Source organism: Strongylocentrotus purpuratus, unplaced genomic scaffold (assembly GCF_000002235.5).
Source record: "Strongylocentrotus purpuratus isolate Spur 01 unplaced genomic scaffold, Spur_5.0 spur5_scaffold_1, whole genome shotgun sequence".
Lineage (NCBI taxonomy): Eukaryota > Metazoa > Echinodermata > Echinoidea > Camarodonta > Strongylocentrotidae > Strongylocentrotus > Strongylocentrotus purpuratus.
The window spans coordinates 1201294-1225024 of NW_022145594.1; the positions used below are offsets into that span (position 1 = coordinate 1201294).

At 36.3% G+C, this 23731-nt stretch overlaps 1 protein-coding gene across 1 annotated transcript; it reads right to left on the minus strand.

The window, feature by feature from the left end:
• Positions 1-583: 583 nt before the first annotated feature.
• Positions 584-22726, minus strand: LOC105442351. Its single transcript, XM_030977501.1, has 7 exons — positions 22671-22726; positions 19383-19415; positions 18889-18964; positions 17377-18095; positions 4486-4565; positions 4009-4041; positions 584-1114 (listed from the first exon to the last, which is right to left on the minus strand). Exons 4-7 carry the CDS (start codon positions 18050-18052, stop codon positions 584-586), a joined length of 1320 nt encoding a protein of 439 aa, XP_030833361.1. The 5' UTR covers positions 18053-18095; positions 18889-18964; positions 19383-19415; positions 22671-22726.
• Positions 22727-23731: the final 1005 nt, after the last annotated feature.

Below are 23731 nucleotides of genomic sequence, written 5' to 3' on the forward strand. Positions count from 1 at the left end.
ATAAATTTATCACAATTTCATTATGGAGGAAGGGTACAATATTGTGACTGGGGTAGGTGTTTTCGTGTCCCCACTTTTCCGGGGTATATGAACATGTCCGTTCAGAGATGCCATATCCCTTAATTTCGCCCCTTCTTTACCTATTGTCTGACTACAAACATATGCTTTGTCCTCAAAATTAATAAATTGAATAACAGAATAGACCCCAATAGCAAATCATGTATTTAATTGCATTTTTTTAAAGCTATAAACGTGTGTTGCAATTCTTCCCCCTAACATTCCTAACTTGAATAAACATAATTCGAATACGAATGACAGGTGTTAATTTGAATGATAAAAATGACGCCTCGACAAGTGACGATTAATTTGAATGCTAGTTGAGCAGTTTTTAAATTGAATGACAGATCTATGAAATCCTTCGACCAAAATCCTAAATTAAATACAAAATCGGGAAAATTGAATGATATTTGGCATGGCAAAGCTGATCTGCGCTAACTTAAATGCAAAGTAAATGCATTCGAATGACAAACTCGCGAATTTGGCCGGGAAATCCTATATATACAACGGAAATTACTGAACTGAATTAAATTTCATCTACGCTTTTGTAAAGTTCATCCGCTGTCAAGTTAGTTGGCACTGAATGGAATTCGGTGTTTTGATACATCTCACCGTCCCCCTCGCCAACCACCGGATCGCTCCCGTCTGGGATTTCATAAACGGCGTCATCTCCCTGATCAACCACCGGACCGACCTTATGAGCTCGAGGAGTTGTCGGGAATGAAGCACCGTAAAGCTCGTTGTCAACCATAATCTCTTCATCTTCATTACCTTCAAAAGCGTCCTCATCAGTTTCGGGAGCACCGCTGCCGGGATGACCAAGTTTTGGACGTCCAGGACTTTGATCAGTAGAATTACGTTCCAACGATGACGGCCTCACAGTTTGTTCATCACTTGTTCCATATAAAACTCTATCCTCGAAACCAAGATGCGGAGAGGGTTGCTCAGCAACGGAATTCTCAAATCCGCCATTTTGATCGATGTCTGCTTCAACGGTTGGAAAATGTGGTTCGTGAGGAGTGTGGCCTGTTGGCTTGGCCGCACAACACCTGTACACCTGTACGAAACACCTGTACGAAAATCATTAACGAAATGTAAACTGTGAACATGTAAATGTTACTTATATCATCATTCAGAAGCGCGGCCGTTCTATAGGAATAAATAATTTTAGATGGTAGATTAACAACTGTACCATGCTTGATCTAACTCTTACACTGTGCGATACATGTTTTATAAGTATTAATTATTATAAACTACATTGCTTCTCGAAACTTTAAAATAAGTAAATTCATGAAATCATACAGTTACACATACTTATATTTTTATTTTGTATTAGTTACTCTTGGTTACGGGAGGGGGGGGGGGGGGGGTAATGGTCCAGTAAAATGTTTGCTAGTATATCAAAAGAGCAGTAAATGATTCGTTAATTCCATGACAACTGGCACAAGAAGTGGAGTTCTATATGCTCAAAATTTTTGATATAGCGCATAGACTGCCGAAGCATCGAATCTTTACATTTATTTTTATTAAAAGAGTTTGTGTTTGGTTAAAAGCATTAGAGCCTATGTCGAAACAGCGTACAGTTGTTACAAATAAGATCACTCTGGATAACGGGTCAATGTATAACATTTTAGCAAAGGAAAACAAATGGCGTTAATTAGACTTAATAATTCAAAGAAGAAAAAAAAAAAATAAAAAAAAAATAAAAGGTATATACCTTATGAGAAAGATGGCGATTATCGGTATGCTGAAAATGATTTCCACCACAAATTCACCTGCACTAACTTTCAAGAGAAAAAAGGACGTTACAAATAAGTTTGAGTTGTAGTAGGTTACATATGACAATAAAATGTGAGCTTTCTCATGCTATCATATTATATTTGTGAAGAATGTGGTTTTAGAAAGGTCCTCTTCACATTCAATATTATTTAAAATATGATGAGATATAGCTGAAGGCTATGGACCAAACCTTCATGCTTTATATTGTGTTTAATAATAAACAACATTTTGTCGGAATAAAAAAATACTAATAATCATTAACAATCTTTGATTAATTTAGGCAGTTCAACAATCTTCTTTGTACAGTCAATGAGACCTGCTTCAGTAACCACTTGTATTAATTTAGACGAAAGACTTCATGCATGGTTTTATGTCAACGAAACGGAGTAAAGTCTGTTGTCAATTCTGCATGTTGCTATGGAGGCTCCCAGTGAAAACGAATTCGTTTGATAAAATTATGGAAATGCAAGCACTACTTTAAAAAAACAGAACTAAGTCATTCGTTGCTAATTTTACCTGATTGAGGTGTCATAAAAGAGCAGAAACTCAACTTTCTAGAAATATGATTTTCTCCTTGAAATTCAAATACCGTCCGCCAAATGACTTTTTGGTTTCCTCTCTTCAAATTCATTTTAATCACTCATGCATGAAATATGCATCATATGAGTTAGATCAAATGATGGAGGAGGATCCAGGCTTTCCAAATATGTGTCATTTATCAATTATAAATGTGACTAAGTTATGATAAAACATCGATAATTCTCGGTTTTATTTTTTCTGGGACGCACTGTATAGCGAAATCTATGTCTACAATTCTAACATATTTTGTTTCAATTGAACACATTATTTCCTATTTAAATCTGTAACAAAGCAGTCTATATATCAAGACTGTATTTCTGATTGTCTCCCTTGTGTTAAGTGCTCTTTATATACAGGATCACTAAATATAACATGAAGGATTACATTTTTGTAATAACCATTCACATTGGTCTTTTTAAAACATCGAATTATTAATAAATCTCCAATACATGGATTGACATTCGTGCTATAATTTTACCATTGTCAGGAAGAACTACCATAAACAAGTTTGTTCTTTTTACTCTGGCGACCAGAGGATGAACTCAATTGCTCATAATGGATTGCTAAATGTTTAAATGAATGTATATATGTTTTTCTTTAAATTTATATTATTCATCTGTTTGTTAAAATAACCGCATTTGACATGTACACTGTCGCTCATAACGTTGGAATATTATTTTTTTACCCCAATTTATGGAATTATTTTGACAATGATTTTTTCCTAATAGATCTAGATAAAAGACTACTAAAGCATGTTATGCTAATGTGCTTATCAACTAGGGGACCTACGCCCTTAAGTCATAAATGACAGTAATGAGGATTAATGCTCCACAAAAGGGCACTAATATAGCACATCGACACGGTTTTTGATACTGGGGCCTCACAGTTACGAGGCCATTGCTTTGCCACTGAACCATGACTGTACACAGCGGGGGCTAGGGTAGGGGGCAGTTCCTCACACACACACAAAAAAAGGAAATGCAATAATTTGTCAATAATTCATTGCATCTTATCCCGGTCCCCAACATAACAAATCCTCTGTACGGCCATGCATTATGGCTCAAGGCATGGGCACACAAAATATTTTTTTTTATGTTGGGGACCGGGGGGAAATTCAACGAGTTATTGAAAATTTATTGCATTTTCTTTTTTTCTTTTTGTGGGAACTGCACCCTATCCTAGCCCCCGCTGCGTACAGTCATGGTTCAGTGGCAAAGCAACGGCCTCGTAACTGTGAGGCCCCAGGATCAAAACCGTGTCGATGTTCTATTAGTGCCCTTTTGTGGGGCATTAATCCTCATTACTGTCATTTATGACTTAAGGGCGTAGGTCCCCTAGTTGATAAGCATATTAGCATACACATGCTATAGCAGTCACGCAAAATAAACACTGGCAAATTATTATTCAATAAAATCTGAGAATGAATACTATTATCTAGATCTATTAGGAATAAATCATTGTCAAAATAATTCCATAAATTGGGGTAAAAAAAAAAAATCCAACGTTATGAGCGACACTGTACTATTGCCGATTAGATATAAATGATACACATACTGAAAATGATAAATCTCTGATAATCGCGAGGTTACTCACCTCCATTAGTTGTTGAATTCCCCATTGGAATTTCTATGATGGAAAAGAAAATGACATCGGAATTACGTAATCAAAAGTGAGAAATCTAAGAAACTAGGATCATTTAATAATGCATATGTATAGTAAAACTAGAAACATGAGCAAAATTAACATTTTAATTAAAGACGTTACTCCTCATTACCCAGTCTCTCGGAAAGGCCTAAGGGCCGCCGGTCATCTGGTTACTTATTTTGAAATTATACAAGGTTTGTCTGCTGTCAGGTAAAACAAACCATCTACCTGCAGGGGTCTTGTGCAAAGCAGTTGTATGTTCTGAAGAGTCTACCCTGTAAAAAGAACATGAAATAGATAGATGAATAAATAAACAAATATCAATTCACCTAAACATGTAAAGTTAGGTGTACTCCAGTTGCCTGTATGCTGACAGAAGCTGATTGGTTCATTATCAGGAATATAACCATATTGACAGATGTATACAGCTATATCTTGATACGCTGATCCTAGTATCAGGGTTGATGCATTGGTGACCTCTGGTGGGCTTCCCTCACATACGGCAGCTATTCAGGAAAATAGAAAAACTAGATGAATATCATGTCATTATTCATATTTCAATGAAGGGGGTACTATATTGTTTCATTTTACATCCAAAAATGGTGTTAGTACACATTTTTATTTCATTTTGTTTATTTATTACTAAATATATAGCTCTTATATGAGAATACCTTATTGCAATCTTTCATGAATGTCGTTTGTCATTATTCGAACTCTCTCCCTCTCTCCGTCTCTCTCTTTCTTTTTCTTTCTCCCTTTCTCTAGCTTTTCTCTCTCCTTATCCTTTACCTCCTCCCCTCTCCCACATTTTCTCTATTTCTGTCTCGTATTTCTTTTTCTCAATTTTCTGACACTGTGATAATTACTCATTAATAATTGTCACCGATATGTATAGGTCATTGATATTCACCAATGTTAAACAGACAGTATAATTAAATTCCATTATGGCATTCGTATTAATGTATCATTTGGCATTTTTGTATATGTGCATTTTACTTTTACAATGTTTCATTAAGCTGAATCAACTCAATTCTCGTTCATTTGCTTACATTTATTTGTCATAAATTGAAATCTCTTTTCTTTTTCTCTTTATCCTTTCCCTCTCCCTCTCTTCCACTTTTCACTCTTTCTTTCTTCTTTCTTCTCATTTCACTGACAAACTGATTATCACCATTTTATAATTTACAATCACTTTTTCCCCCTTTTTTTTCTTCATATTTTAAGTTATTACTGAATGTTTAAATGAACTGTTTATATTGCATTTTTATATGATACAATGTGAGCAATGTACTTTAACTTATTACTGAATTTTTAAATCTACTGTTTTTAATGCATTTTTATATGATACATTGTGAGCCAATTATTGTTAGTCTTTGGACTTTTTATATGGTATATTTGTAATAAAACCGAAATTGAATTGTTTTAAATTGAAAACATGACGTGAAAGAAACCGCAATACAAACAGTCCAAATTTTCAGGTTAAAAATAGGGCAAAAATAACAAATACAAGTGCATAGTCCGGTCATAAAACCCTGAGAGACCCTTCTTTTTCTTCTGCATTCATCATTAGGCCCTACACTTAAAAGAAAACAGAGTCCCTAAAGTATCACTTTGTTTTCATAACCACCCCACGGTGGCACCCCCACTCTTTTATCCAGACATTTAAATTATCTGGTTCCAACGTTAGTTAACTTGTAATATTCAGATAGACCCTGCCCAGTCAGTCAAGTAAATCTTGATTTCGAAGCAATGCTTGGCAGGTTTGGGATTTTTGCCTCTTCGCAAATATATATATGTATGTGTATATATGTTAATATATACATATAAAGGGTGTTAAATGTATTACACACTGCTGCAAAATACCTTATGGGAAGGTTGTGTTTTTGAGAATATGAATTGCTTTATTTTAATTGGCCATTGTATCTTGCAGAGCTCAATTGGTTTCCGGTGGGGCCCCGATGATAACAGGCATCCCGTCCTGTCGTTTGTTTATAACCGGTACCCAGGGGCGTCTACAAAGGGGCGGGGGGGGGGGGGGGGGTGCGACACCCCCACCTGTCAGGATATTGTCGGTTAAATTGCGGTGCCGCCGGGAAAAAAAGAGAAAAGGGGGAGGGAAAAAAAGAGAGGGAAAGGGAAAGAAAAGAAAAAGAGAAAAGGAAAATAAAAGAAAGAAAGAAAAAGAAAGAAAGAAAGAAAGAAAAAGAAAGGAAAGAAAAGAGAAGAAAGAAAGAAAGAAAAAAAAAGAAAAAGAGAAAGGAGAGGAAAGAAAGGAGTGGAAAGAAAGGAAAGGAAAAAAAAAGAGAAGAAACAAGAGAAAAGGGAACAAAATAAACGGGGGATGAAAGAGAGGAGAGAGGGGAGGTATAGGAGCCTGAGATATGAGAAATGGGAGTAAAAGAGAGAGGGGGTTGTTAGGTGGAGTCGTCTCGGAGAGGGAGCAAGAAAGGCACGGGTAAATATATTGCTGTGTCGGGTCAGCTGTGTAGGTATTCTTGCTCTATCCTCGTGTATACTATATCAATGTAGAAGTTTGAAGTCGGTGAGATGTATATTGTCGGTCGGCCGACAAGTTTTTTCCCTACGAACTGTGACCTTTTATCCGCTGTGACGACTTCGAGAGTGACTACAACTAAAATACTTGTATTTTCTCGAAGTTTTACTTTCCTATATTATCAGCTAAAGAAATCAGAGGTTTAACATTTCCGGGGAAACTAAATTCAAACAAAGATTAAGAGTCAACAACTGTACGACGAATCGTCTTCCTTTCTCTATATTTTGATAAAACGCCAAAAATTCCGCGCTTGGCGCGGGTGGGGAAAACCTCATCTAGAAGAGTCGCGAACGGTACAACGAATCGTCTGCTTTCTTTAATAATTTAAGGAAACGTCAAGGCTGCCGTGCTTCGCGCGAGAGGGGGAAACTGAATTCAGATAAATAGGGCTTATTAAGAGTCTAAAACGGTACAACAAATCGTCTGCTTTCTCTAACAATTTAGGGAAACGTCAAATCTTCCGCGCTTCGCTCGAGAGGAAGGAACTGGATTAAGATAACTAGGGCTTTAAGAGTCGAAAACGTTGCAATGAAGCGTCTTTAAAAAAAAAAAAATTAATGAAACGTCAAGACTTCCGCGCTTTTCGCGGGAGGGGGAAACCGAATCCAGACAATTAGGGTTTATTAAGAGTCGAAAACGGTACAGCGAATTATCTTTTTTCTCTAATAATTTAATGAAACGTCAAGATTTCCGCGCTTTGCGCGGGAGGGGGGAACCGAATCCAGAAAAGGATTAAGAGTCGATCACGGTTTAACGAATCTTCTAATTTCTCTAATAATTTAATGAAATGTCAAAGCTTCCAAACTGAATTCAAACAAGGATTAAGAGTCCAGCACGGTTCAACGAATCGTCTACTTTCTGTAATAATTTAATGAAACGCCAAAACTTCCGCGCTTCGCGCGGTTCGGGTAGAACTGAATTCAGATAAGGATTAAGAGTCGAGAACAGTAATCCCAATCGTCTGCTTTTCCTCTTAATTTGATGAAACGCCAAAGCTTTCGTGCGGGGGGGGGGGGGGGGGGGGGACTTTATTCAGACAAGGATTAACAGTCGAGAACTGTACAATAAATCGTCTTCTTTTCCTATAATAGGGTGATCACACTGCCTGTGCAAACAGTCTGCCCCGCGAACAAACACACACAACAGCAGTCAGTTGGTAAAAATAGCATTTTTTTAGTAAATGTATTAAAAAAAAACACGAAACAATATTTTTAAATTGTTATTTTACATATATTTCAAGCATACCTTCAACTACAATTCTGTATAGGTTCATTGTTATAGGCATGTGGGAAATATGTCAATTATTTAATTAGAATATTGTCTTTTCAGCCATGTGTGACATGGCCCGCTGATCGCCCATTGACTCGCGCTGCTCATTCTGCGTGGTGAAAATGAACCTCAATGTATAAAACTTCCCTACAAAAATGCAATATCCTCATGTGTTTCACTCATTAAATCAATTTGTTATTTACACTCAAGGTAGCCTCAACTATACTGGGGTCACCAAAAACTTTGCTACTCTAAAATTCAGTCCCTGTAGAATGTTATGGCCTGTTGAATGGTTTCTCGGAAAATCATCATAAATCCTCAAATCTGACATTTTTTAAATAAGCAAATATACTGTGATGTAGCTGGAAGTCTACAAATTCTTATCATATGATCGGTTGTTCTGAATAATTTGTGAAACATATGAGGAAATAGCTGTGACGTTGATCCAAGTAATTTCCATCGCCATATTTTATTGGTATTGCAAAATATTTAGAATTTAAGGTTAATATTTGGTGTAAATATGATCTATGAATATATGATTTAAAAAATGCCCCAAAAATGAATAGTTTGACTTTCATAATTTGTATAATGAGTGCGTGAATATATAATTAACTGAAATGACTAATTTGCATATTTGATGAATATTCATGATTTTGTTTTAATTTCAAATGAAATATATTTTCATACCTGTCTGATATACATAGGTTTCACTAATGTATCATGTTTGGTTTTGATTGATTATGCGCATATTAATTAGGCGGACTTAGTTATTTTCACAACTTTTTTATGCAGATTCGCAAAAATTGCAAAAATTACTCATTTTGTTGGCTCCTGTTCTCAAAACGGTAATAGATATATGAATTTTCTTTTTTGTATTTTTTACCACAAAGATGATATTTTAGTATCTCATAATTTAATTTATTATTTGTGTCCAAGAAAGTGATGAATTAAGTTGTCAACTTTGTCGAATTATGCCATTTTTGCCAATCTGACCATTTCTGGCAGGTTTCCGGTAATTTTGCGATATCAACAAAAATGGTATAAAATCACAACGCATTGACCGATTTCAATTCTGTTTTTTGAAGCTTTCATAAAGCTTGATCATTCGCGCGGAGGCCTATCACCCACACCCCCTAATGAACGCGCTTTGCGCGCTCTTTAAGTGATTCGCTTGCTCACTACCGCCCCTCACTAAAATAAGATCCTAGCTCCGCGCCTGCTTTAAAATATATAGCTATGATGCTGAATAAGTTCACGAAATAATTCGTATATAGATAGTCCGTAGGAAAAATAATTAGCCTTCGACCCGGGTATATTGGGTTAAATTTGTAAATATTGGGACATTTAATTTTGTCGGTAATTGGGGGCTAGTTTTGTCGGTAATCGTTGGCCTCTACACCCCCCCCACTGAAAAAGGTCTAGCGACGCCCCTGCCTGTACCCACCTGTGAATTAGGAATCTGTTTGCCTGTCAAATGCAGGGACCTGTTTGCCTTCTTTGTATGCAGAGGGGTGGTAGACGTATATCCTCTACTCACAGTTCCCAATGGGATGGTAAACTCTGTTCGCCTGCTTAATGCAGGGAACAGTGTCTCGCCTTTTTACGGGCTGTGGGGGGGGGGGGGGGGGGGGGATGGGGTGGGGGTTGTCCACAAGTCTCGTCTGTTGGCGGCCTCGATGCAGAGGGTACTTTGGATCCGACATGGTAGCTCCATGCTCCAGTGTTTTCAGGACAGGTACAGATACTTGTATAAACTGATCAAAAGATTCGAAAGTAATACCCGGGTCCTACCCTGGGGCGGATTGAAGCAGTGTAACATTTAAAGTAAAAGTATTCTATATTCAGTTGGGAAAGTTTGTGTCGTAGTTGCTGCTATCGTCATGATGTTGATATTCAGGGTAACAAGATTCCATTCTCTATTGAATCTCAAGTACCCGCAAAACGCATTCCGTTTCATTTTGTTACTGTGAATGTAAGTACATTTAGCAATTGACGTAGCATTGTGTTTGTGTATATCGCAAATTAGGGTGTACGACTTTTACACACACAGAACTGATTGAACAAATATCGTTTGACAGTGGTACTGATATCATGCGGGCAGGGGGGGGGGGAGGGTGGAGGGGGCTCATGAGGTAGATTAAATACGAGATAACAAAGACATCAGGTAGTGTGATGTGAGAAGGGGGGCTCATAGGATTTTCTTTTCACTTCCTTTTCCTCATCTTTCTTTCTGTCTGTCCCATCTTTTTTTTCTCTCTCTCTCTCTCTCTCTCTCTCTCTCTATCTCTCGTCTTATTCTTCTCCGTCTCTTTCTCTCCCTCTTTCTCTCTCTCCCCGTCTCTCTCTGTTCTTTTCATAATTGAAGGGGTTGAGAAGAGGGGGGGGGGACATATCTCCAAACCTATGACACTGTTTTTTTTAATATACTGTTTACTTTAAAAGATAAAATTTAAAAAGAAAAAAATGTATATATATATATATATATATATATGACTGCCTATATATACTTACAGATATAGTGAGACGAGGTGACTACGTGAATGACGACATATATAAATTGATATGACGACGACTTCATTTTGGCGAAATGTCAGGAAAGCGGTAAGACAAGAAGCAAATGACTGGACACGCTTATCATGACGTATGCAACAGTTGTGTCTACTCGTATTCCTGGCTATCATGAACAGTCCTTAACCAGAGAACAAGTCTGACTGATTTGCTTCCGTGTTTATTCCTCTCATATATACCATAGGGAGCGATAATATAATATTAAAATTATGTACAAATACATTTAATGTGTTCGTGCCGCGAGACTTAATCATAATACACGATATCAGCAGTTGAAGGCTGTTCCTGCTTTTGCACGGCATTATTGTTCTGCTTTAGTTTTGTGTAAAGGAGAAGTCACTTTGACCGTCCGTACAAAAATGCTAATGTGGACTTTAATCCTATTAGTATTGAATTTAAGGAGAAAGTTAATTCTTGATAAAGAGGAAAAATGCTTTGTGAGATTCTCCATCTTTTAAAGCCATTTTATCTGGCAGAATACAATAGTAGAAGCAATCACTTCACCTATCACTTGCACTAATTGCTTGCTTTGATAATGAGGTAGTTCTTCTTAAATCCCGTCTACACTAGTTTAGCCATGAAGTCTTAAATTGGAAGATTGAATTGGAAGATACTAGTTGGAAGATACTAAGTGTCCGCCAAGAAGATATATATATGTATATTATGATGTACACACTTTTAAATCCTCTGAATATGAATTCTAAATGTAAATTGCATTTTTTAGTCTCGAAAATATATTATACATGTTCAGTTATATCGTTTATTTTTTGAAATGTTTACATTGAAATTATATACTTTTAATTCTAATTTCCCCATGATTGTATAAAATATCTGATTTGTATGTAGTAGAAGCTGTCTGTCGTGAAGCGACAATGACCGCCTTCATTTTCACTTTATAGCTGTAAATCGCGAATTATTCAAGACAAAATTGGTGACGAGATTCACGATATCGTCAATTTCGTCGTGAATAATTGGCGATAAAATTCACGACGTCGTCAATATACGAAATCGCAAATTATTCACGACGAAATTGGCGACGAAATTCACGATATTGTCAATTTCGTCGTGAATAATTGGCGATAAAATTCACGACGTCGTCAATTTCGTCGTGAATATTTGGCGATAAAATTCACGACGAGATTCACGACTGGCTGGTTTATTCACGACTGGCTGGTTTAGTCGCCAATTACGTCGTCAATTATGATTTCTCCTTGCTTACGCGGCCTGCCTAGTCTAGCAGTGAAGAATCCAGCCCCTTAAAGACGATTATGACGAGACGTTTTTACCAGGATTTCTGGGCGCTAGTGTACTTCCATATCCATAAATTATATGCCAAATATTATCATTATTGTTTTGTTTTTGTTGTAGTTGATGATTGTGGTGGTATTCAGGGGCAAGAAGTCCGGGGGTCAATCGGAGCAATATGTTTTCCTTCTCTCTTTCTCTCTCTCTCTCTCCTTTCCGCTGTACAATTACCCTTAGGGCTTTACCCTTATCTTGTCAAAGATAAAATACATATAGCATGATATGAAGTTAAAACCTACCATATTCACGCCAATTATTCACGACGAAATTCACGATATCGTCGTGAATAATTTGCGATTTGGTCTATTCGCGATGTCCTTTCAGGGCCGCCATAGTTTTCCATACAGCTCGCTGGCCTGCAGCGGTTGTCTAAGTCTTGATTTCATTTTGTAATAGCTTTTTATCCGTACCCCATGGAAGAACAGGCATTTTTTGTTAATACACCTGAAATGGGCTATCCGCCGTATATCTCATTTATGTATGTATTTGTATGTTGTGATGATTTTCTACGGAAATAAAAACAAACAAACAAACAAACAAACAAACCTCCTTGCAAGGTCACTGGCAGGTGGGTATCTCATCAAATCAACTCTCAAATAACATAAGAAAAAGGGATCATTGGGGACCAACGCTCACCGATTATACATTGATTGATGTATAGAGGGCGTAAGTAGCTATAACTAGTGCAGTGGGGCTTTAAGATTCTGAATTGATACCAAACCAGTGAATGTGAATACAGAACTTCGCAGTGAAGGACTAAAGATGAAGTTGAGTTATGGTCATGCGATTGCATTGTGAAAGAAACGGTGTGGAATCGACCAAAAAAGGTTGATCATCTAGCATATAAGAATTTGTGTGTATTGCAAGGTTCTGGAATCATCAAATAATGAGAAATTTGGCCAAGTCTTGGTAAAGTTACGAACACTGTACACAGAAAGATGTATATGGGACTACACGAACACATGGCGTAAAAATCCTACCCCTGAGTTTTACGATGTTACATGACATATTTAGAATATAAAGGCATTTGAAGAGCCATGCTTTTCAGGGAACATGTCTTATCTGATGTTCTTCCACACTTGCATAATAAGAATGATAACGCTCACAAATTATTTTTCACCTCTTCCCAGAACTCAGGATTAAGTCGCAAAAAAATAGTATTACGTGTTGACTTAATGTATCGATATATTTCCTCTTTCCTTTCAAGGTAAAACACTGTAAAGCCCCTTTCAGATATGACGCTGAAAACCGGGGTGTTAATTTTTTTCATGATGGTGTGAAGTTAAATACGCTTCACATTTATGTATCTTATGACACCGAGCTCAGTGAACACGCGCACGAACTTTGTTGCGCGGAGTTACAATTCATTTACATTTTTTTTTTAAATAGAGGGGGAAAGGCGACAACCTCCATTCTGATAATATTCCACAGTGAATACACTCTAATACTACAGTCACACCGCCAAACCGACTTCACACTGACAGACTCTAAGCCATTCGGGGTGTCGTACTAGTAATCGAGTGGTTTAAGCATTTTAATTGAAATACGAAGGTCGAAACTGCAGTAATGTCCTTTGGGAAGGCATTGGTCTACAATTGCCATTCCATACCCAGTAGACAAATGGCGATCCGGTAGCATGACGAAAGCCTTTGTGAAAGTAATTGCCATATGCCCTCACGGTGACCATGACATAGGAATAATCCCCAGGGAGTGGAGATGGTGCACACTGTGCGTGAATGAATCCGATGACCGGGGTAATACAATTGTAAAGCGCTAAGAAACGGAATTTCGTATTAAGCGCTACATAAATCCAGATTATTATTATTATTATTATTATTATTATTATTATTATTATTATTATTATTATTATTATTATTATTATTATTATTATTATTATTATTATTGTAATTTTCAGTTTGGTCCGTTTTCGTTCTGGTGTTGGCCTCATTGGTTTGAATAAGGTATTAAACACCGTCAATACTACTGGGCCAGAAGGGATTAGACCACACAGCGAGGTCACTGACAGGTGGCTATCTCATTAACTCAGCTCTCAACTAACACAAGAAAAAGAGGATCATGGGGAACCAACAGGCACCGATTGGGAAAGTTTTCTATATAGAGGGAGCAAATAGCTACAGGTAGGACATTTTGCTTATTGAATTTCGGTAACAAAAACAAAGAGGAAGTGAAATAGAATATAAGCAACACTACAATCACCACTTCACAATTCAATTCATATTTCTCCTAGTCTATCAAACAAATATATTTTGAATTCTGAAGTACATTCATATATAACTAGACAATCATCTCATTTTCATATACCACTTATCAAAACTTCTGTCTCTAAAAAATCAATTTTCTTTAAAGGACCTATTTTATGAAATGAGTTACCTCCTAATGTTAAATCAAGCCCAACTTTGAATACATTTAAAAGAAGATACAAACAATAACGTTTTTGTGAATAGTATTTTATTAGTTTTTATATATGCAATCAGGTGTTAGATGTTAGGTGTTAGTTGTTAGGTGTTAGGTGTAAGGTGTTTAGTGTTATAGGTTAAAATTCTTTATCATGTCGCAAGGGACCAGCACCACACAAGACGTAATTGTTCTTTCTTGCTGGTTCCTCATTCGTGTATATATTTGTATTTTATGTTTATCTTTCGTTATGTTATTTGTATGTTCTTTACTTATCTGTAAATATCAATGTTGTAATCATGTTTGTTTTTTATATGACGAATGCAATAAAATGAAATGAAAATGAAATTCTGTTCATGTAAATATTTGATTAATGAGAGTATCTGTGACGTACAATCGGGGTCAATCTCCCATTTTAGTGGTTTCGTTCAAAGGCCAGTATTTTTATTTCTGACTTCCCACTTCTCCTTTGCTTACATGTTCTTTACGAATGCAGACATTTTTCTCGTGAACGTATTTCTTATCTTTCGATTTATTGTGTGTATGTATTCTTATATATGGTTTGTGCTTTGCATTCGTAGAATATTGTTGAAATTGAATTTTAAAAGATCTTTTTTTTTTTTTTGTTCCTTCTTTTGTTCGTATATTAAAACTGAATTAGCTAACTCTTTCCTTCTCCCTTTCTATGTTCTTCCCCATCTTATGATGTATTAATGTGTACATTATCACGCATCCTTATTTGCTTCCTCTATTCTTCTGCTATCTCAATCAAAACCATGATCATATGCACACATATTTTATCCTTATAGTATTACCCTATCCGCCTCTCTCTCTCCATCTCCCCGCCCCCTCTTTTTCTCTCCATCGCTCATAATAGACTCTAGCTATTTCCACAACTGCCATACTCCCCGAGTTCTACCCCCCTCTCTCTCTCTCTCTCTCTCTCTCTCTCATACACGCCCACAATCACGTCAACCATAACGGCATAAATTTTCTCTTTCTAGCTCTATACTTATCATAGATTTAAAGGATGTTCTTCGCTTTTATTTCTCCTTCTTTTTTCAAACAAGACCACGTTTCTTTGTTATCCTTCTTTCTTCTGTCAGGCAAATAGATTTCATAAATAATGTACCAAATATCTCTTGTTATGTGGAACAAGTTGGCAAGTTTGATTTGCAGTTTTAGAGATGATTGTTCATAAAAGATTATATCGAATTAGAATACGGATGTACAAATGTTAGGCTAATTGTGTTCATAATATATAGCCACACGACGCCTGTAAGAAAATCATTAAGGAAGTGTACACACTAAGAACTTCAAAGTTAATGAAATGAGTAAACGTTGCAGGTCATATAGTTTCTATGAGTAGTAGACATAGCCGGAACATGCCCAAACATGATTATTATTTATAGTGAAAGCAGTATCAATGTAAATTTGGCAAATTAAACATTCAGTTTTGTGTCGTTTAGGATTTCAAAGTTTGTGGCATCCATTTTCTTGAATCTAATTCATAACTAATAGGAAACGAAATATGACAGTATAATATACCAGTAAAAAAACTGGTATCAAAATAGTCAGAATGATTCTCTAGTAAAATGAGTTGTTTGCACCACTGTCAGGTCATATGAGACTTCATTTGCTGCCATGAGATAATTAATATGTTATGTATACGTATTTAAATCATATAAGGTGTAATTTTGATCAGTCTCAAGGGGTTCTTGCATAGCTTCAAGTTATATTTTCAATGAATTGCACTTAATTTGTGATTATTAGTACTTAAGGATAAATGTGATTCTCTACATAAACTTTGCATTGTGTTTTTAAAGCACTTTTTCTAAAAATGAATCACCTAAATATTTGTATAAGCTTTACTCTGTCCATCAGATTGTATCCCTGATTAAAGATTATTTAAAACAACAGCTTGTTTGTTGTAATTACTTCTTTGTTTATATTAATATTCACAATCTAAGGAGGATAGAAAGAAAGGGGCAGATAGAAAGTGCGAGAGAGAGAGAAAGAGAGAGAGATAGAGAGAGGGGGCCGGGGGGAACGTCGTTTTACCTCCATTACAAATAATTTACAAATACTGCTTCTTCTGCCTTATACCTTCCCCCCAATGTTTGACGTACAAAGCAGAGTTTGGTAATATTACAATATCCTTCTGTTTACATCCAAGTATTTCATAAACATATAAAGGGATAGTTGAGTTTCGTCGCAGAGGGCGCTACTCAAAATAATATTTTGTGTGAGATAGTGAAAAGCTCAGTGTCAAATCTGAAAGAACATACAATTCAAATTTAATACAAATTCATCTTTGTGTGATCAAAATCGGTTCAGAGACGGCTGATATATCCATGAACATTAATATCTAATATTTGTGGTGCCTCACAAATATTCGATAATTTGAACCAGCCGTTGAAAAACGAGATAACGTCTCATACGTTTTATTCCAGCCAATGCCGATGTTAGCTTTTAGTTGGCTTTTTCTTGTTTGTTATAATAAGCACAACCACCCGGCCCGTGTATTGTTAATATTAATCAATTAATTAATTAACGGTCACCAAACGTGGAGCTGAATTGGTATGATCATAATGGCTAAGTTTCACACATTTTGGGGTCTAAAAGTACCTTCATAGCAAGTTTAGGTCATTAAAGAAAACTAGAAATGTCATTAATAAGAATAACCATGCACTGTGAAGGCATTTGCGGTCTAAAATATGAACTTGGCTATCCCTTTAACAGTAGAATACCCAATGTACCCTGGTTCATAGGATTAGATGACAATGAATATTACTATATTGATCATTTATATCTTCTTTGATTGCGTGTACCGAGTTCAAATCGCACTTTTTCAACGAATGAGAAATAATCGCTTCAATCATTAGATTCGAATTCATGTAAAATTATATCTCACCCTTGAAATATGTACAATCTAGCACTGACAAAGGAAGTTTGGAACATTCCCAATATTTTCTTTCAAACTGTTTTAGAAAGATTGAAGCACTTTACAAATTAACAACTATGTTATGATTGTATTTCCCATAGCACATGGTAGTCTTTGGAAGATATATACCATGGTGCGAATGATATAATATATACAACGAATAGTACTGAACTGAATTAAATTTCATCTACGCTTTTGTAAAATTCATTCGCTATCAAGTTAGTTGGCACTGAATGGAATTCGGTGTTTTGATAAATCTCACCGTCCCCCTCGCCAATCACCGGATCGTTCGTATTATCAGCACGGGGAGTAGGCGGGGTTGCTGCACCGTAGAGTTCGTTGTCGATCATTGAGTCTTCTTCCTCATAAGTTTCATAGACGTTCCCGTCGGGGTTTTCATAAACGGCGTCATTGTCCTGATCAGCCACCGCGCCGTGTTTGTGAGCGCGAGGAGTTACCTGGGATGGAGCACCGTAAAGCTCGTTGTCAACCATAACCTTTTCATCTTCATAACCTTCATAAGCGTCCTCATCAGTTTCGGGAGCACCGCTCGTGGGATTACCAGGTTTTGGACGTCCAGGACCTTGATGAGATTTAGTTATGGCGTGGTGTTTCGCTGCCTTATGATCAGTAGAGTTATGATTCAATGATGACGGGCTCACAGATTGTTCATCATTTGTTCCATATAAAACATTATCCACGAAACCATCTTCGGTATCAGTTTTATTCCAACCATTCGAACCCTTGATGACAGAGGGTGTGTCATCCTGTGTCACGCCCTTCCAAAGATGCGGAGAGGGTTGCTCAGCAACGGAAGTCCCAAATCCGCCATTTTTATCGCTGTCTGGCTCAAGTGTTAGATAATATGGTTCGTGAGGAGTACTGTCTGCTGGCTTGCTATCTTCGTAGCAGTTTGCAACCGCGGCATAGTTCTCCATTTCGTTTTCATCATCGGGTGAGACAGGTTTAGCCGCACGACGCCTGTAGGAAAATAAATACCAAAGGGAACACACTAAAACTTCAAGGTTAATTAAATCAAAATTCGGAAGCTCTGATATATAGAGTGACCTTTTTTAAAATGGTAAATTAAACAAATTGACATGTTTGATCGAACTCTTACACTGTTCGATATATCGTATTATAAGTGTTGATTATAATGGCGTACCTTGCTTCTCGAAACTTGTAAATGTTGATTCAACATTTTAGTTTTTAGAGTGCATAATTCATGAATTCACACAATTATACATACGTAACGTAGAAATACAAAGGATTATCTTTTTAATTTTGTATTAATTTCTTTTGGTTGCATTTGGGGGTGTTACGGTCCAGTCGAATGCTGAGTAATATCAAGGGAATTGGGAATGGTTGTTCAAACCATGACAACTGGCACAAAGGTCGAACTTTCTATGCTAAACAGTCTTGGATATATAGCGTAGACTTGTTTTAATTTAACAATCTCTAAAGAAGAAAAAATACTCGCCGAAGCAAGGAATCTTGAAAATTATTTTGTATCAAAAGAGTGTGTTTTCGGTTAAAAACATTAAAGTTTCCTGTGTTGAAAAAAGTAACAGTTCATATATGAAATAATTCTGGACTGGGGGTGATTTTTATATTTTCAACATTGATCGCCAAATTAAAACATGCCTCCAAAATGTAAAAGTATAGAATCATGTTGAATTTAGGGCAAAGGTAAGAAAACTGGCGTTACTGTGTACTAATAATGATAACTAATAATAAACTAAGATTATTTTTTTAAACATACATATATATATACCTTCTGAACAAGACGGTGGTTAAAACGATTACCACTAAGATGAAGAGGATGACCACCGAGCTTCCAGCTGCAACGACTTTCAAGAGAAATAATATAAAGATATGTATTTGTGTGTATATAAATAGCGGAAACATATTTCGTTTTCATTTAAAATTATTTCCTATTGAAACCTGTAACAAAGAAGTCCGTCATCTCCCTGTGTTGAGTAGTCTTTATGTACATGATCACTATATGTTATATGAAGTATTGCATTTTGTAATAACTATTTCACAATGTTCTGTTTTAAACATCGGATTGTTATATACATTTTCAATAAATGACTTTGAATTAAATAAGTGTATTATTTTCTTGTGATGTTTGAATGCTTGTATTTATGATTTTCTTCAAATTTATATCAAACAACAATTTGTTTAAAGTTTTGACATGTACCATTGCCGATTAGATATTGATGAAAAAAATACTGATAATTCTCTGATAATCGCGAAGTTACTCACCTCCAGAAGGTAATGAATTCCCCTTCGGACTTTCTGTGATGAAAACGAAAACATTTGAATTATAGAACCAAAAGTGAAAATCAAAAGAAATCAAGATCACTTGATTATGTAATGTATTATAATTGAAAATGTTACTCTAATTGATTTTTAATAAATATCTGTTATCTGTATTAACTTTGCTCGTAATGAATTAATACTCTCGGCTACATGTCTTTAGTTTAACGTTTTTATATTTCTATCTTGTACTATTTAAATATACTTGTACATGCTTATTTTTTTTATTTGTAAAGCGCAAAGAGAAACTTCTGTTTATTATGCGTGCAATAAATCTATATATCTTTATTAATATTATTATAAATAATACACTGTCGCTCATAAAGGTGGAATATTTGAGTTTTACCCCAATTTATGGAATTATTTTAAAAATTATTTAAAAATAATAGATATAGATAATAGTATACATTCTCAGATTTTATTGAATAATAACTTGCCAATGTGTGTTTTGCGGAACTGCTAAATCATGTGTATGCTACTATGCTTATTAACTAGTGGACCTACGCTCTCAAGTCATAAATGACAGTAATGAGGATTAATGCCCCACAAAAGGGCACTAATATAGCACATCGACACAGTTTTGATCCTGGGGCCTCACAGTTACGAGGCCATTGTTTTGTCACTGAATCGTGACTGTACGCAGCGGGGGCTAGGGTAGGGGGCAGTTTCCATAAATTAAAAAAAAACAGAAAATTCAATAAATTTTCAATAATTTATTGCATTTTACCCCGGTCCCCAACATAAAAAAAATCCTCTGGACGGCCATGCATTATGGCTCAAGGCATGGGCACACAGAATTTTGTTTATGTTAGGCACCGGGTTTAAATGCAATAAATTATTGAAAATTTATTGCATTTTCTGTTGTTTTTTTTAATTTATGGAAACTGCCCCCTACCCTAGCCCCCGCTGCGTAGAGTCATGGTTCGGTGACAAAGCAATGGCCTCGTAACTGTGAGGCCCCAGGATCAAAACCGTGTCGATGTGCTATTTTAGTGCCCTTTTGTGGGGCATTAATCCTCATTACTGTCATTTATGACTTAAGGGCATAGGTCCCCTAGTTGATAAGCATAGTAGCATACACATGCTTTAGCAGTCACGCAAAACACACATTGGCAAATTATTATTCAATAAAATCTGAGAATGTATACTATTATCTAGATCTATTATTTTTAAATTATTTTTAAAATAATTCCATAAATTGGAATTAAAAAAAATATTCCACCTTTATGAGCGACAGTGTACATCAGTAATGTAAAACCAAAAGCATTGGCGACATGATTTTTTTCTTCTAAACTGCACACGCTGCTAGAGCAACTTTCACGGCAGGAACCTTTGATGAATTGTAAAAGTTCACTGTTGTGTCAGAATGGTCAGTTACTATCTCGTATACCAACCATAGCTATAAAAGACCGACACTTGTTTGAATATGTCACCAGTTGCGGGTTGTCAATATCAGCGAGGGGACATGGGATGGGAGCTGCTTTATTAAGTCCTTGTCGTCCACCCTGAGTAGTCAGATAAAACTCTCAGTCGCGATTTAATCATTTTGCGTCATTCTTGGAAGTGGAACAATCGATCTATTCTTAAATACTTCATGCCCGCCTAAGTTTCTTGGTTTACAGAAGGTTTTATGAAAAAAACATTAAGCAAAAACAAATGTGAAAGTGCTCTAAAATTTACGATTTTAGCAAGCATTGTCTTTTTGCATTTAAAGAAAGCTTTTATTCCAATCAAAATAAGGAATTGTTTTTCTTGAAATTAGGATACATTCGAGAGCTACATTCTAAAACCCCAAACGTTACGTCAATTATATTTTGAAGGGCAAAGGAGTAGCATTTTCAAACTGGTAGATGAACTCTTTTAGCAAGCTTTATTTAGCCTTTATACTGTTGGATCTAACATGCAACAAGTGTAATGTACGATTTTGGGAATAGTGACTCTCATCGGCCCTTTCAAACGTCGATTCAATATTTTTAGCTTTAAGAGTTGTAGGGTGGAAATATGATCACGATGCAATAAGCAAGTACTTCTAGATTGAATTTAAATCAATAGTAATTTATGTTAAGTCATAATAGAATGGCTATCGCAACTGGCAGGCCTTGTTTACGAGCGGATAGGGGTGGGGTTAGATGTAGACGGTAGGTTTTTTGACTTCTTAATTCCTGGACCAATCTTCTGAAGGAAGAAACGAGGGATTACCCCCTGTGATCCATGGCTAAGCTTTTCTTAAAAGTAGTGCCAAGAGCTCTTAAATATATTCAAACCTGTGGATTTTGTAGAAAACCATGTTGTTAGTGCTAATGATGTTAGTAGCGATGTTGATAAAGATGCCGTCGTTTTCAATGACATTCCAAAATCAAGAAAAGAGAACAAATGATAGTCTCCGATATAAAATAAAATGTTAGTAAACTAAAGCAAATGTTGTGAAATCATTTTCTAAAATACTCAAATCTAAATATAGATGTAGTTTTATCATGCACACAAGCAGTAAGATTATCGGGGGAAATGTAAATGAAAGTTGAAAGAAATCAGGACCTTTTTTATAATAAGCTCATTGTCAGTTATTAAGGATCATCTTTTCAAGGAATATCTTCCTTTCATATTCTGTTTCTCATGCTTTAAATACAGTGCTACTTTATGAATATAGAAACTTGCTGAAATTCAATCAGATGTAATTATGCATGGAACATAATTCAAATAAAGAAAGTATTCGAAGTGATTCAATGTAACTATACATATAAGCCCGAGGATTAGATCATGCAAAAATAGTATCGTAAATAAACGAATACGATCTCATAAGCCCCGTGCAACACTTTTTGAAACGTGCTTACATGGCAATGATTTGATTTTGAAGGCTTACTTCAAAACATCGGATCATCGTGTTCGGTCGGGTGGTCGCGTTACACAACCTCTTGTGAAGCTAAAACGGAAGATCATGTAAAGATGCACGTTTAATAACTATTAAGGCGCGACCTTTCGTAGCTTTGCCGTATGGTTAGAACACAGTGTCAGGTAAATTGGACCCGATTATTGGACCCGATTATTTGAAATGTCGGTGGGTGTTTTCACAAACATTCCCCCGACATTTCGTGAATAAAGGGGCATGTTTTCACAAAAGGTCGGGTAACACGACCACCCGACCCGACAGGATGACCCGATGATTCGAAGTAAGCCGTTTTGAAAGTCTTTGTCGTCGTGTTTAGAACAGATTAATATCTTGATACAAAGTCAAACCTGTTTGTGATTCTGTGCTTTGCGGAGAAGCTTGCGTTGTGAACGCCAATGGTGTCGTAAGCCTTATCTCTGAAAGAATGAAAAGCAATGTTTATCTTTCAGGTTCAACAAAAAAGAAAAGTCTTCAAATAGTAGTTAGGCTAGAGTTGCTAAATACAAAAAACGGGTAATAACAGTTTTATGATGAAATATAAACCTCCAACTTTTTTTATGGCAGTTGAATTATGTTAGTAAAGTAAAAGTTGGTTGTAGTTCTTGCATTAAGGCAGGAAAGGCTCTGAAAGTTTTTTTTTGTGTGTAAAGAACAAACTGATCGAAGTAAAATGGGTAGGTCGGCTTTAGGTCCAAAAATCGTAGGGCTCAGTGCATTCAAGAAATAAATCCTACCAGGTACCCACTCACTACGATATTTGAGTAGACTGTGGAAAGCGTAGTCTTTCATGAGCTCTAACTACTAGTCCACAACACATATATCTTGGATGCCTTAACTTCGTCACAGGTGGAACCAGTGTAGTTTGGGGGTACATATACATGTGAATGATGATCTATCTACTTCATTGCAAGTACCTCCATTCATACAGGGGTTACATGTAATGCCTTGGTCACAAATACCCTTACGGGCTGCTACGAACGCCGTACGAACGATTTTCAGACCATTTCGTAAGATCTTCTTAAGAAGGCCGTACGAAACAAGCGCTCGTAGACCGTTCGTAGACCGTTCGTAAGAACGCAGATTGGTCGATGGTCTTGTCCAAGAATTTTTTTAACATCGTACGAAACCCTCTCTTCGTAAGGCGGCCGTACGAACGCCGTACTTACATCGTAAGAACCACGCAAGATCTTCGTACATTTCGTAGGGTCGAGGGACAATTCTAGAAGCTTCAAATTATTACGATGACCGTAAGAACGCCTCAAGTTGTTCATAGAGGGCTCTTACGGCGTTCGTAAGAACGCCTTACGAGCGGAGATTCTTATGGTCTTCGTACGAATGACTCCTGGCGTTCGTAAGACGTTCGTAAGGTGCTCGTAAGGTGTACGTACACAATTTATGCAGCAACAAC

Bases quoted from the DNA above. Each gene is read 5' to 3' on its own strand.
- LOC105442351 (XM_030977501.1), bottom strand. From the start codon at position 18,052: ATGGAGAACTATGCCGCGGTTGCAAACTGCTACGAAGATAGCAAGCCA. The intron at 4,566-17,376 runs GTGAGATTTATC...TTTCCTGAATAG, and splicing joins GGTGATTGGCGAGGGGGACG to CTGCCGTATGTGAGGGAAGC. The intron at 4,042-4,485 runs GTATACATCTGT...TTTCCATCATAG, and splicing joins CAGCGTATCAAGATATAGCT to AAATTCCAATGGGGAATTCA.